The 16,052-nt window shown below is 46.4% G+C and overlaps 1 protein-coding gene and 1 long non-coding RNA gene across 2 annotated transcripts in view; both read right to left on the minus strand.

The window, feature by feature from the left end:
* Positions 1–640: 640 nt before the first annotated feature.
* Positions 641–4,482, minus strand: LOC148645256 (uncharacterized). Its single transcript, XR_015928547.1, has 5 exons — positions 4,275–4,482; positions 2,134–2,289; positions 1,921–1,995; positions 1,647–1,699; positions 641–1,235 (listed from the first exon to the last, which is right to left on the minus strand). It is a non-coding gene; the product is annotated as an uncharacterized LOC148645256 (long non-coding RNA).
* A 659-nt stretch (positions 4,483–5,141) lies between these two features.
* Positions 5,142–16,052, minus strand: part of glis2b (GLIS family zinc finger 2b) — a 48,608-nt gene continuing 37,697 nt past the window's right edge. The window contains exons 5-7 of the mRNA XM_088612984.1: positions 15,014–15,147; positions 13,443–13,561; positions 5,142–12,779 (exon numbers count right to left, since the gene is read on the minus strand). Coding sequence (XP_088469110.1) covers positions 12,034–12,779; positions 13,443–13,561; positions 15,014–15,147 — 999 coding nt within the window. The 3' untranslated portion in view covers positions 5,142–12,033. The remainder of the gene's footprint in view (positions 12,780–13,442; positions 13,562–15,013; positions 15,148–16,052) is intronic.

Below are 16,052 nucleotides of genomic sequence, written 5' to 3' on the forward strand. Positions count from 1 at the left end.
TTTTGGCGGAGAGATTTTGCTTACAGTTTGTGGCCGCAAGGGGACGCCCTATCGCTTTTTGACTTGAAAAGGTCAAAGGCTACCCCCTTTTTAAGCGTGTCCAGATTTTCCCGCCAAAAAACTTAGTATCTGGGGTTTTTCTCGGGGTGTGGTAGCAATCAAGCCGAGCCTCGCCCACCCCCCCTCATTGGAGAGGGGTAGGCGGGGGCTGGCTGATTGACCGCAGCTCTAGCCAGGCCCACTCGCTCCCGGCAGGAGAGGATGGCAGGTTGGTGGTGGCTTTGGTCCCTGCAGAGAGGCAGGTCTCCTGGGGTGTGGACTTAGAAAGCTGTCAGTTGCAAGCTGTGACTGATGGGCTGAGTCCGCCCTGGGTGCCTCCTCTCTCTCGGGCCGAGGCCATCTCCAGCCTGCCTTCCCCTCCTGCTGGGAGTGAGGGGGCTTGGCTAGAGCTATCCTCCCTTCTCCTCCCCCCAGGGCTAGACCCACGCTCCCTCCTAGGGACCCTATTCCCCCCCCAGACTATCTAAAAAGGCGGGCGTCCTCGCACTTTTCCAGGTCAGTGCGATGGGGTGTCGCCTTGCGGTGCGTGGCGCACGCCGCAAGACAACACTTCACACCTTCGAAAATACAGGACAATGCAGACAATGAAACGAGAGTTTTTATTGCAGAATTCACAGCACATACAATAGCAGCAGTCAACAGAAAACATGCAGGTCAAGAATAAAATACAGCACTGAATCGGGACATTACAGATCAAGCCACTGGTAACAAAAATCAAATGTAAGAAAAGCACAGAATGTCAATAAATTGCCGGAGATTGTCGGAGCGCCGAGAACTGAAGGCACAGCACAAACAATAGCAGCAGTCAACATGAAACATGCAGGTTAACAATAATATATATCGGTATACAAAGGGTACATTACAGATAAAGCCACCAATATAAAAAAAAATTCAAGGTAAAGCACACATTGTCAATAATTAATTGCCGGAGATCGTCGGAGCGCCGAGAACCAGGAGCCGCAGCACATACAATAGCAGCAGTGAACATGAAACATGCAGGTTAACAATAATATATATCGATATACAAAGGGTACATTACAGATCATGCCACCGATATCAAAATAAAATTCAAGGAAAAGCACACATTGTCGAGAAGAACCTGCCAACGCTCGTCGAGTTGCTGGAGTGGATTGGAAAGGAGATCGTCGGAGCGCAGAGCAGATGGAACCGCAGAACTGAAGGCAAAAGAAAAAGGATCAAGTCAACAAGATATCGGATTTGCAGAATCGATTAACTTGAAGTTCTGAAGTCTTAACTTTTTTAATAAACTGCCCCCAATAAAGAAACATACAAACACGCTCAAATTCAACATGAAACCAATAGGTAACAGCATGAGAAATCACAGACACATCCCAGTCACACTACTCCAATATTTAGAGAGTAGGTTCAGCCTATTATGAATAAAAGAATCCATAAAAAAGAACCAGCGCTTTATTGTTTCCTATTTGTTTTCAGCAAAAGCACAACAACGAAAAGAAATGATAACATTAGTAGAAAACCGTTCTGGTGTTAAAATGCTGTGAAATACGTGTCGTCTTTAATACACAGATATAAACAGTATAGCGTGAGATAAGAATAAAACTTACCACGGAATAAAACACCAATAACTGGAGGCCGGTTTTTGAAATGCTTTTGTCACCTGGAGAAATAAGAAAACGTACGAATTAGTTCATTTAATCTTTGCAAAATTTTATCATTTCGGAACGGAAAGCGAAATTCTAACCCGATAAGGAAAATCAGATACTATCGGTTATATACACAGTTACTAACTTTATAAAGCAAATGACTGAAGATAAATTACAGCTTTTTTTCGTTAAAGGAAACAGAGCTAGAGATACCATGTCTTTAAAAAATACTTACATGAAAGGTAGTATAAGAACGCTGAATGCAGACTTTTAAAACTTCGAGAGCACGCTCAAACAGACAGTCGGCGTCCTAAAACACAAATTCAACAGAAACAAATGCAATTAACAAAAGTTGCAACAACAATACATTTTTGTCTAACTTTCCTCAAAGTCAAATTTGAGTTTTTGTCTTTAAAATAAGAAAATTAGAAATAAAAAGCAAACACACCTCACGCCGCAGAAACTCTCCCCGCCGCCATCTTGCCGGGCGCACCTGTGGAACAGGTGGACGGGGCGTGTCCGCTGAGGAAGGTCACTCTGGGGGCGGGCTCGGCTCCTGAATGACAGCTGTGCACTCGGATACAAGGGCTCAACACTCACGCTACTGAAGATAAATAGAAACTTGAACTCACCAAATCATAAATTTAGTATTTAACTGCTGAGGATTTCCAGAGAACCTAATTCAGTGACATTCCCCTACAAAACTGTTCGCCGGACTCGTTTAGCTTGCGGCCAGCTGGTCGAATCAAGAGAAATGTGCTGGAGAGAGACCCCTGTCGCTCCTAGTTAGGACTGCACCTCTCTTTCACTGCTAGTGCCACACCTGTCCTGCAGGTGTCTCAGTGGTATAAGGGGCTGCTTTTTAGAATTGAATTCCGATCTATGCATTTATAAAGGTCTTAAACCCCCCGTTTTCCCTGTTTTGGAAGGCCCCGAAAATGGAGCCCCCCAAAACGGCCGGCGTGGTAGAGAACAGCCACTTCGACAAACTCACCCCGGCAGCATGAGAGCTTCACCGAGTTTTTTCACGGGGCTTAGGTCTCAGACTGACGGGGAGGCTCGGGGCTCGACTTCAACTCACACGACTCTCCGGGAGTCGATCTGCTCTCTGAACTTTAGACATGTCCGATGGTTCAGCCCGCGGAGCCACCAAGCCGGCCACGCAAAATACCGGCCATGTACATCTCTTATACAGCCTAAAGCCAAGTCACAGCCCCGAGACGAGGCGGTTCGCCTGTTTACTCTCATTTCAAGCAATAAAGCTACTGAAACGCCTTTGTAAAGCGCTTTTCTAGCATTTTTTGCGACTGGACATGACTTGTTCATCTTTTCGAATGATAGTTAAAAAGGTTTACAGTAGATTGAAGGATCCTGTATGTCATGCGTCAGACGTGAAGCCTGAGAGGTTAAAATGTTGATTTTTAAATTTAAAAATATGTCCGAAATTAATCTAAAGACAACTTTTAAAAAACTGCATGAACGATTAAATTGAACTAAATGTTTTATACTCTAGCTAACTAGTGGCTGGGCGGAGTATCTCTTTAGTTCCTTTATACCAGTAGGTGTCACAATATGATATATTTCCATTGGCATTTGACAAAGTTTCACACAGAAGTTTAATCCTTCAGATTCAAGATGTAAAAATCAAAAGCGACGCATGTAAATAGAATGTGAACTGCTGTATGCCTAGAAAACAGAATAGCGATGAGGACGGAAAAAACAGGTTTTGCAAATAATGGAACATCACATCACTCCTTATTATTAATATTAGAGAAAATGTTATTTTATATACTATAAGATATGAAAGTTGCTGTAGTCAAGTGCAAAGAGTGCAGGTGGTGAAAATGGAGTCTATGAATTTCAGTGAAGGCAATGAACTAGTGGAAACAGTGTGCGGCAGGTATTTAGGGGCTTTATATGAACTCATAATTGTCATCTGTAAGACAGAGATGCAAATTAATTTCGATTATTTAAAAAAGTCATTAAAAACTCTATATAGTGTTATACACTGTGCACACAGGTAATACAGTGAAAAGTGTTGCGGAACCACGGTCAGTGAGTGACGTACAGTACAGTAATCACAGGTGAGACTGACTGTCAAACTAACAGTATAATTCTTACTGCTCGATCTGAACTCCAAACACAGGAGTAAACGCCGTAGATGGCGCGAGGGTGACGCTTATTTCTAACCTTTTACTATTCATGATCTGAATAAAGTAGTTTGAGTTGAACCGAAAACAAATCGTAAATGTTCAATTAAAAAGTTCATTACAAAGACATGGATAACGGGACGATGACGGTTTTTTAAAGACGTGCTAGTTAAAGCGTTTTTCTCAGAACATATAGTTCTTTGATAATACTCGCTTTTTAAGGCTAAACCCGCAACTCTTGTGATTACGGTGTGATATTGGAGACAAACCTAATTTTCCTGTTCGCATAAACTCGCAGAAAATAGTGGTATTAAATGCAAACTCAACCCCCGCCCCCAAAAAGCGAAACGAAATTGCAGATATCCTTCCAGTACCTCCGCACCAGTAATACGGCGCTCGGACTTTCCGGACGGGAAGCTGGCGGTCAAAGTCAACCTACCTGGTTATGTGATCACCAGAAAAAGAAGGCACAAAATCAGCTTGGAAACTGATTTCAACGGCACAAACCGGTCCAGACGCATCACCAACGAACCCGACCGGTTCGGGTCTCCTGCGCTGTTGTAGGGGGCAGAGTGACGTCACGCCCCCCGAAGACGTAAGGCGTTATAGCTCGGAAACAAAAGCAACACTTCCAGCTGCACAAACGCAATGGTTGGTGCCGTTTGAAGGGGGGCAGCCTCACAGAACTCATACTGGCGCGTTTTAGCAACAGTGTGCTGTGACGTGATTTAACCTGGAACGTGTCCTGTGTGACTGTGTGGTGGTGTTGGCTATTTTCTGGACCGGGATTTATTCTTCAGGGCTGCAGTGAGGCTAATCTGGACCAGCACTGGACAAAATCATCAATTTTGAAATTTCATCAATTTCCCCACGGGATTAATAAAGTATTATCTATCTATCTAAAAGGCAGGACTACAGCCTTGATGCCAGGTCATTGAAGGAAACACTCGCTCATGTACACGGAGCAATTCAGATATGCCAGTTAACCAGGGCAGCAAGTGGGAAATGAGGACCTGGGGTGATGGGTCAAAGTCCATGCAGTCCGAGGGAGAACATGCAAACTCCGCGCAGAAGGGGCAGCAGGCCGGAACGAAGCCTGGGACCGAAGTACTGCAAAGCTATAACACTACCTGCCCTGCCACTGCGCCACCCGGGAGCTTAGTAATTAAAGTCATTACCGGGAACGCTACGGACACTGGCACGATCGCAAGTCACCTACACACACAGGTCTTCAAGGGTCAAACTTTTTATCGGGGTTCTCTCGCCCCTGAATTCACAAAACAAAAAAACCCAGAAGATGACACAGTAAAGTTATCAAATGCAACTTTATTAAATTGTTTTGTTTTCTCGTCGACATAATAAACTTCCTCTAAAACAGGAGCACACTGCTAACTTGTACCAATTTAAGACTTTTACAACTCTGTACGTGCGGCTTCAATATTGGAGCCGGAGAAAAAATATATATTTATATTTAATATACTGTATATCCTCTACATTTCAACTATAATAGAAGGCACTTAGAACCATTAAAAATACTGATATTAAAATATCTCAATGTGCAAAAACAAAAAAACCTCTGATACAGGCCTTCTCAGGCCTTAGTCTATTATTATTAACCCTTTCTGCACCTCTACAGCACATTCAATTATGGCGTCCCTTCTTAAATATTGTACTACATTTTTAATGATCGCTACAAATGCATTATAGAGCAGTATAAACTCGTCCAGTGAGACAAGTTGTGTTCGGAGAAAGAAAACATGCGATCCCACCCCATCTCTTCGCTTTGGATCAAAGGCTTTGCTGAGATAAGACAGCTGCTTGGCAGTCACTTAAAGTGAGACCTTGGCTGTGCTGTTTTACTCTGTGTGGAAGAAAATACCAGGGTGAACCATAGAGAACCATTTTAGTGGTTCTTAAAATTACAATTAAACACAGTTAGAAAGTTCACCAGAGAAACCAAGTTGCCAGCTTAGATGTAAATGTGACAGTGGAGATAATGGTTGGAGGTTTCTGCCTTGCAAGGTTTTTGAATACTGCAGTGCAGGTTTCTGAGAATTCTGATTTGTGCCACATCTTTTAAGTGTCTCTTCACATCAGCCAGTACAATGAAGCTACAGTACCTTAGGCCTTTATCTGATGAAACAGGGATCAAACGATTCCTCGTTTGCAAGTTAAAGTTGAGAGGCACCTCTGTCTCTCTTCTTCTGCAATCTAGGGCTTGGGGGGTGGTGGTGGGGAATTGAATTATTCCAGGGCGGGATGTGACCCGCACGCCTTTAAAGTGCTCAAAGGGTTAATACGTCAAAACAGCTTATTAACATTTTAAGGTTGTGTGGACCCCTGGAGGGTCTGTGTCAGTCTTGGCTTTCTCCAGTAGAGACCCCCCCTCCCCCCGACAGCGCCTCCTAGTGGGCGCGTAGACAGAGACAGGTTGCCAAGCGCCCTCTCTGTCTAGCGGGGCAGGCCGAGGTCTTCTCCTCGGCAGCCTGGGATAGCCTCTTTGCTTCACTAGGCCAGGAGTGGGTTACAGGCGGCACCTTTCACCCTCCTGACTTTAAAAGGACTTGATCGCCTGTTTGACTGGAGCACCCACCTGCACCAAGCGGCAGGAGAAGCTAGCCCTGGGCGGTCCTCAGTCCTACTGGAAGGTACAGGTGGGTGGGCAGGGGCAGAAATGGGGGAGGGGGGGGGGTCACCATCCATAAGTTTAACCGCTAAGTCCATGCCACCTCCCAGTTCTGCTGCTCATTAGGATATACAGCAGCGGTCATGGTTCTGCTTACGGTGATAAAGTCTTATATACATCCATGGCTGCACCTTAAATCAGATAAAACACCTTATTTTTACTAGCAAATAGAGTCTGCAGTACAAACTTTTGTCCATGTGGAGAATTTATCCTCCTATTATGATTAAAATCCTTCAGTTCGTTTCGGGGAGTTTTGTTTGTTGCCTATTTCTGAGCTGTGTTGTAGTAGACTGTAATCCTGGACAGCTTATCCTAGTATATAGGATCTTTGTTACAGTATAAAGGAACGTGTTTCTTTTTGACCTCCACCTGACAGCCTGCCCACCGTCACTGTGGCGCTCGAACAGAACTGTTTTGCTGGAAGTGTTACGAATTATTCTTTGAATTTCTTTTGACTGCTGCAGCACAGTCCCAAAAAGCCCTATCTGAGAATATTCAGGTCTTTTCACCTAAAATCACACAGGAAGGGTGACTTTATTTGTACTGAGCCAACTGACCCTGCTTGTGTTTAAGTGCCAGATAAATGTCCCTGCCGCTGTTTCTCCAGATTAAATAAAGTTGTTCTGTTGCCAGCAGTTCCTGAAAGGGCAAGCTTTCAGAGCTTCACCTAATCTGCTGCTCCACCTGTGGACAATGCTTTCAATGCTCTCCCATTAATTATTTATTTTTACAGACATTTTACATACATGGCATCTTCTCCTGAGCCACAGGGAAGGATATCATCACCCTCAGCTGTGCAGTTGAGGCAGGCTGTATGACTCAAACCCTGTCTGTCAGGACTGAAGCCAAATGCACAGTTTGGATATCTAGAGATGATCCAAGGCTCAATTTACTCATCTACGCGGGCTGTGATCGATTCCGCCACTGGCATCGAGATCATTGCACACTTCACACTTAAAACAGCGTGTGGGCAGGATCTCCGTCCAATCACTGCAGCTACAAGCTAGCAGCTAACAGGTTTTAAATTAACATTCATCCAGATGGGCACTGCTGTACTGGAGCCTACAGAACAGGAAAAGACTGTAGAAAATCTAGACAGTTTTTATGTACCTGTCCGAGATATTTGGCTGATACACTTGTCCTTCCAGAATCAAGACAGTATAAGCCAATGACCCTGTAATACTACAGCAAAGGACTGCTCTGCTGTTCAACATACTGCTCAACAGTATCGGGCTGTCCTGGGATCTGTGCAGCAGCAGGTACTTATTTCCAAAACCATCCTTCTTCATGTCTCCTTAAACACTTTTGAGGCTTGAACTGCTCAGCATCACCGACAAACTAAAGCCTCATCCATACAGGAAACCCTGAGGCAGGACACTCCAAGTCCAGTCTTGGATGACTGCTGTGTAACCCAGACGTAACTGAACACTGCATCACAAGAGATGGACAGTTTCTGGGTGGGGTCCATGCAAATGGGCCAGTCAGTTGACCATCTTCCACATGGGGCTGGCAATTCATTCTACAAATTTACAAGACAGGTATCGGACAAGTGTGATCTCACGGCCCTGAACACATCCATTCACGTGACTTGCCACTGTAACCCCTGCAGCAGCCTGCCAAACACTGGAGCCGGAAGCACCGTCTCTACCAGAGAAGCCAAGTTAAGCAGTGATAGTGGAACAAGCAAAAGCAACATCAACATGAAGAAATGTCTCGTCTAGGAACAAAATAACAAATAAGAGAACTATCATGACAAGAAGCAAAGAGGCAGGTCTCTGTGTGTTCTTAGGGAATGCTCCCTGTGTTGATCTCTCTCACCCTCTCTAACCCCATCTCAGAGCCTCTGCAGGCCGCCACCCACAGGAAGATGCTGAACAGATTCCTCAACAAGCACCTTAAGTTCTAGCAGTTCAGAGGTGCCGAACGCCCCGGGGGGCTGGACGGTGGGAGACGGTGATCTCCCTGGTCATTACTGGAGAGGAGGAAGGGAGATGGGGCGAGTTGGAGGGGAGGGAGGTTGGATTACAAAAAAAAAAGCGATGGCCAGCCTGGGTCCTGGAGGATCAGCCGAGATTTCCCCATCTCTTCTAGGTCTCTAGCCCTAGAACAGCGCATACCAAGATCCTCGGGGATCCTGCAGGACCCTGGCCCTGCTGGCTCAAGATCGGCCACCAGAGGCCTAGAGGAAAGAAAGGGCTGGATGGAGAGCCTGGTGGACAATAACTACTGAGGCCGAACTCAGCCCAGTATCCCAAGACGTGCGCGTTAATTGCCAGTGATCTATTTTTTTTTATAGGTCCCTTCAGGCGGACAGGATGCTTGTTCATGACACCCAGCCCTGAAAAACGATCCACTGACAGGGTCCGTTCAGCACTGCGAGCCCTGATGGAAAAGCACCTCTTGCACTTTCTGGGATCGTTTTCAATGAAGAGTGTTGCTCATGCATTGCCGTAATCAAATCTTAATGTTCAAGGTGCGGCAGCTCCTAAGCTATCTGCTGGCCCACCTTTACACAATTTAACATCATTCACCCTGTTTCCGAAAAGACTTTGAACAGGGATGATTTTTATATCCTTTAGAACTGGACCGCAGTGGCTGACGCACATCATCTTGCCGATGCAATCTTTTCCAAGCTTTTAGAGGTTTCAAGTTGTATGGTTTCTGTAACAACAGTCTGAAAACACCGAGACACACTGGTTTTGAAAAGTAACATTTCTTTGCACGTCCTACTAGAAGCGACCACCAGGGGGCTCCGATCCAGCCCTGTACAGATCTGCAAATCAGGAATGCCACTGCATGGTCTTGTCCACACTAGTCTGTTTTAACCTTTTCAGCTCGATACCCTTAGCCAAATCCTACCTGTTTCCCAACAGCGCCTGGTCAGTCTGACCAGCATTCCCCCTTTATGACTGAGGCTCAGTGGCGCAATCCAGCAGACAGCATCTTGCCTTCTGTTCCCACCAAGTTGAGCACTCAAATGTGATGGAAATGGTTTAAATGAACATTTGTTCTAGGTGCTTATATAGTTAATAATAATAATATCGAGCTAGGGTGAAAACCACAAAACCCTAGAGGCCAGGGTGGAGAAACCGCATTATCTGTAAAACCACGACTTTGCATTTACACCATTATTGGTAAAACCTCACTAACACACATTTCTTTAGCACAACAGCCCCTGTGCTTGAACACATTTAAGACTGGAGGGATCCCGAATCAGAAGAGCACTCTTGTCACTTCACCACGATAATGACAATTTGCTGAACTGGACATTTTAGTCACTTTCACTTCCTAAAACACTGACAATTTTAAGTGAATAAAGGTTTTTGGGACCCCTAAACGCTCAAATTTATTGGGAAATGAAAAAGGTTTATTAGTTCCTATTATTAATGTATTTGGCTAATATTTAGCCCGGCTTGGTGATGAACTGCAGCCTTCCAAGTGAAGTGCCTTGCTCAAGGGTACAGCAGCAGCACTCCATTGGCTGTTCGAACCCACAACCTTCCAGTCACAAGCCTGACTGCTGTCTCATAACGCAATTAACCTTTGACCTCACAAGTCCCCTCAGCTTTTAGCCCCACTAACTGCATTAATGGTGCTGAATGAGAAATATTGTTTTTCATGTACTTGATTTCATTTTAAATTATTTTTTTGAAAAGTAATTCAGGACAAATTGCTTGAAACATGGATTCCGATTACATCACGGTAAGAGAGTTCCCATCGGTCATGCCAATAAAGCATCTTGAATTGAACTGAATCGAGTTCAGGGTCAAATGCCTTGTAACCAGTCATTATGAAAGTAACACTAGAAGTATAGGAATAAGGGCAAAAGCTGTTACTGTATCTATTTTTTACTTTATATTAAGACAGTATTATTAGCCTTTGTGTCAAGTCTAAGTAAAGGTCTTTATAGACCATTATATAGATGATAGGCTGCACTGCATAATTCAGAAGCATTTTAAGAAGCACTCAGTCTTGTGGTGCAATTATATGGCATAACTAAAAAAAGACTGCAATGATGCTGCAAATATATAACAACAGTCAGAATAAGAGGAATCTAGTTTGACCTTGCATTGACTTGTGAGGGTGAAGGGCAAGAGCTCTAGGTTATAACAGACAGGAACAGGGCGAGACAGCTGCTCTTCAAGTGTGCTCTTCAAGGCCAGCGAAAGGGCTGCAACTGCAACTGACCTACCACCAGAGACCACTACACAGCCTCGAATCTTTTTAAATATCCACAGCAGGGGATTAATTGTGCAAATTTCAATTAAACGGTAAAGGGTTTTACCCTTAATTGGGTGCAATTAAGCTTTAAGTTTGTTAATAAAGGCTCTGCATAATGCAAGTAGTCAGCTGGGGTTTTCCTTTAGTACAGACTTGTTGCTGTTTCTGGGTGTCATAAAAGATCTTACAATAAAGCCTGCTGGACCTCACTTGTTATTGTGCGTGCAGACCCATGGGACAGGCCTGCTAAGGGACACATCTGCAACAGTAAGCTCCACGGACTCCAAAGAGCTCTGCACAAGCAGGTCAAAAACTACTAAGTTCAAATCCAAAGTTGCAAACCAGCTTGGCTGATTTCACGGCTGTTTTGGGCAATTCCCATAATGCTGCTCTGTGCTACCCGACCAGAATTATGGGGCTCTGTGTGCAGAGGGCGCTCACAGGTGCAAATCTGCTGCCTGGAACAAGGGCTGCGCAGGCAGTTTTGTCATTCAGTTAGCACCTTCTTCTGCCCCCACTCTGACAGGGTGGAGCAAAAAGTGCTTCTGATGATGCCTTTTCCCATAGAATTCCAGCAATACAGATCAAGAAATTAGTTTTTAAAATTGAAGGACTTCCAGAACAGTTCACAGTATTTAGTACAAATGGCTTATCAAAGAAACCTGAAGCATCTTTTTAAAGACCTAAAATAAAACTACGCGGCTTTGGTTTGGAACACTATCAGACAGCAGCAGAGGACATAAATCCAAGCAGCACGTTAACATCATTAAGAATCTGGTCAAGGGCATCGAGCTCAAGGCTGTCGTTAAAGTACATAAATACATGAGAGGGTTCTTAAAACTACACAATACGGAAACAGAGGGAATGGGTCTGGTGAGGAAGTGCTGAACTGAGAAGGGCCTCCGTTTCGAAGGAAAGGGGTATTTCTGAAAGGAGACCAAAGATTTTTGGAGGTGAAAATATTTTCTTTCCTTCTTGAGGTTTTCTGGTACGTTTGGGTGAAAGGAGTGTTCTGCTGGATAGCAAATTATTCGAATCCGGAGCTCTACGAAATTTGTTCCTGCAACTCCAGACCCCGTTGAGAGCTTCAGACAAGGGCGGACAGGCAGTGGGATGGATGACTGACACTCTGTCGGGGCCCACCCCAGCCGCTCGCCTCCTTTCGGGAAAAAAACGCGTTTTCATTCCGAGCCCGAAACGGGGGCCCCCTCTGCCCTGCACCGCCCCAGTACCCCACCCGACCCCCTTCTCCTCCTCCTCCCTCCCTCCCTCCCTCCCTCGGGAATGTGGTTCAGTTCACGACGGCCGGCTTCAGCACCACAGACCCCGGGGGGATGACCACCCAGCCCGGGGCCAGCGCGTCGGGCTTGGCCAGGGCCGCAGCCCCCGCGGAGAGGTTGAGCACCGCCCCGGGGAGACCCGCCAGCCCCTCCTCCCGGTCGGGCTTGGGCCGGGCCCTGGGGTGCCTGGAGTGTGGCTTGCCGGGGCTCTTCTCGGAGGTCAGCACGGAGACCAGTGGCAGGCCCAGGCCGGCCGCCGGGAAGCCGGGGGAGACCAGCGGGCTCTTGGCCAGGCCCAGGGGCGTACCGTTGAGGGAGAGGACGGGGGCGCCCAGCGGAGAGGAGCCGACAGCCGGGCACCCCAGCGTGCTGAGGTCCAGGGGCCGGGGGCTGAGCGGCAGGGGCAGGGAGGCGCCGAGTCCCTGAAGCGCGTGGCTCCCCAGGATGGCGGCCGCCGTGGCCGGGCCGGGGATGATGATGTGCGCCCCGCTCACGTAGGGCAGCCCCGCCCCCTTGCCCCCCGGGACCGCCCGCGCCCCCTTAAGCAGCGCCCCCTGCTGCTCGTGAGCCACAAAGTGCCCGTGCGCCTTGATGTGCTTGCGCAGCGAGCTGGGGTCCGTGTAGCGCTTCAGGCAGCCCACCATCTTGCAGTAGTAGGGCTTGTCCACGTAGTGCGTGCGCGTGTGCTTGAAGCGGTCGCTGGAGTTGGAGTAGCGCTTGTTGCAGCCTTCATAGGGGCAGATGTAGGGTTTTTCTCCTGCAGACACAGAGGAGAGCCGCATACCACCGGCTTTCAGAAACAATTTCAGTTTGGAATAATCGCCTGCATCCTACAATCTGCCCCCCCCAAAACAAAACTGGTGGCTTAAGTCCGTCACTGTCAGGCCCATCCAGGCTGGAGAGCCGCGCAGCGAGTTAGTGTTGCCACGGCAGCTGGCCACGCCTCTGCTCCCCTGTCTGTCAGTCCTGGTTGCCAAGGAAACTCGCTCAGACAAAAGATCTGCACCACCTGTAGGCAGTATTCGACCACTCCTGTCTCAGGTGGCTCAGGCTGTTTAAGATCTGCTCCGACAATGCTCTGGGCCCTGTTCATAGAATTTTGACAAGAAGCGTCTCTAGTTCCCGCATTCCCGTGTTTGTACTTGCTTTGCATTCCTGACCTCTGCTACGTCTCTCGGAACACCCCTGTGCTGATTACTTTCTACAGCGTTTATCTCGGCTTGGATGCTGTCTTGCTTTGACCTCGTCTCCTGGACAGTCCCCCTGTGCCTGTACTGTGTCTGTCCGCTGCGCTGTCCCACCTTGAGCACCTTCAGACAAGGCGATTACATACTGCTAGTGCCACACGGGCTGAGACCTGCTGGAATGCATCATGAAGCGCGAGGCGTGACTGAGGACAGCAGGCGCTGTGTGCACTGACCCGTGTGCGAGCGGTTGTGTATCTTGAGGTTCTCCAGCCGCGAGAAGCTCTTGTTGCAGGTGGGGCAGCGGTGTGGCTTCTCATTCGTGTGGGTGCGGATGTGGATCAGCATCTTGTACCTGGAAACAAGACAGCGGAGAGCCAGGTCACCCATCACTGAATCTCCCACCAACATGCACGCAACTTCACTGAGTCTGCACACCCAGGGATCAGACAGTGATCTTCAGTGGTCTTTACACTTATAGCACAGCCTGCTATTCTGTGAAACTGAACCATCTTACGTCAGCACAGCTATCCAATAACGTATTGTTACAAATGGGGGGTTCCGTAACTGTGAAAATCAGGATAAGTTTAGAGTGGTTTAGTCAATAAGTGAAATAATTATGCATAACCCCCAACTTGTAAGTGATTTCTAGCAATATACCCGAGAGGCTAGTATAACTAGAGGCATGTGAATTCCTTGTTCTCTGACAGCTTTGGTGGAGGAGTAATAATCCAGACACACTTGGTGAAACAAATAGTAATGATCACAAGACACAAACTACACTACACACAACAAAACATACAACACATAAGTTACTCTATGTACAGTATTTATAAACAAGATGTTTTGGAGACCTAACATTCTGGTCACGCAGAAAACGCCAGACTGTTACTAAGCATTAAACTCTCAATGCCGACAGAGGCCACACAAGAGATAATTAAATACAATGAAACCTGCAGTCTCTCTCTCTGCACCCCAAATGCCACAAAATAAATGGGAGCCTATATTCCTATCCATAAACATGCACCCTAGGCAGGAAAGTCAGTTTCTAACTGACGCATCTTTTACCCAGGAAATCCAAGTTTCCTAAATACACAGAACAGCACACTATCTATTGCAAGGTTCTAATACTCAGCTCCAGTCAGGTTTGGTTCAGACGATCATGAAGAAGGGGCTCCTACCTGGTGCAAGCTTCAAGTCCCAACTCTTTCAAACTCTTCTCTCCTCCCTTGTTCTTCTCTTCTCTGCTCCTTTGAGCTCTTAGTGTGATCTTATATTGCGTGTCTGTACTGCTCCTTGACAATCATTAACCTACAGCTTACCTAGGTATACTAAGGTAAACTTTTACAACTGTTTCTGCTTAAGGGACCACCCAGACCTCAAACATCCTGTCTCCTTTGAAGCTAGAAGTGTTTACTCTGTTAAGTGTCACAAACTTTATCTAAAATCCAAGAGACACCTTGGTCACCTAAAGCTGTAACAGTATCTTTGTGGTTAATATCCTGGTAGGGCATAATTCTTGGCTTTAACTGTTTCGTGAGGGTTATTGGGTTATTGGGGTTATTGGGCATATTGGGCTTCTATGAAACACAATATTAAATATCAAAAAATAAATATTTCATACTCAGTTGAAACTGGGAGCTCTAGAACACAGGCTGTAGGAATTGAACCTACAAGCACCAAACCACAGGTGATCAGCTGTACTCAATAATAACATTGAAAGGATGACAGAGCTAGATTGTGTTTTTCTGTTTGTCCGTGGCATTCTGCTCTTCAATTTTGTCAAGATAGAAAATGCCAGACCTACCTGGCATTGAAGCCCCGCCCTCTCCGGGCACAGCCCTCCCAGTGGCAGCAGTACCCAGAATCCTTTTCAGGCTTGACGTGGAAGTCGTTGACATGGTCAACCAGGTCCTGCAGCGAGTCAAAGAGCAGATGGCACTGCCAGGGGGACAGGTGGAGGGAGAGAGGAGAAGGGCAGAGGCCAAGTGAGTCATGCAGAACTGCAAACAGATGATCAGCGAGTAGTCACTCAGCCCTTTCATATTTTAGGCCTTGGATACCTGTCTCAAGCAGATAGGCAGTTCCAGGGAGTTGAGGCTAAAGGGATAGCAGAATGGGTGTTGGGGCAGAATAAATGTGCCACCAACAACACCCACAAAAATAAATTATGTGAGCACTGAAACTATTCGATTTTAGACAGTTCCAGGTCATGTGTCTCTTCCATGTCTCTTCTTTGATGACGTTTTTCCTATTGGGGTGTACTGCTTTTCATTTGTGTCATTTACACACTGCTGTGTCACTGAGACCTGAACAATGACACAGCCAAGTGGCTGACCCGACACTAAGGGCTGCTGCAAAGGAATTGAAATAGCCAGCAAATCACTGAAAACATTCATGTTGTTTAAAGATTAAAAGACAAGGAGCTGCTAGCCTGTTCTAATCCAGGATAGTACAGCGGTTCCCTGGTCCTGCTGGGACACTACATCTCAATCCCACTGATTCCCAACCCTGGTTTATTTCATGGGAGGCGGAACTAAGGTGAATGAAATGAAAATGAACAGCAACTTTAAGTCATGAAACTAGTAAATTTAATGTTACTGTCACACTATCACCTATTAACCACAATTAAGCATATTACAGGTTACGTTAAGACAGGTACTTGCAATATTGATCATCTTCCTGATGTTCATTGACAAGTTTCGAAGCCTTACAGGTCTCACTTGGAGTTCTGGGCTCAACAGGGACCTGAGGTGACACAGATGTCCTCAGGGGTCACGGTCCCTCTTGTTTTGACGGTCAGTGCTCTTGATGAGCTACAGGGGGACCCGGCAGGAGAGTTCGAG

The sequence above is a fragment of the Lepisosteus platostomus genome, chromosome 19, assembly GCF_059453375.1.
Source record: "Lepisosteus platostomus isolate fLepPlt1 chromosome 19, fLepPlt1.hap1, whole genome shotgun sequence".
NCBI classification, from domain to species: Eukaryota; Metazoa; Chordata; class Actinopteri; order Semionotiformes; family Lepisosteidae; genus Lepisosteus; species Lepisosteus platostomus.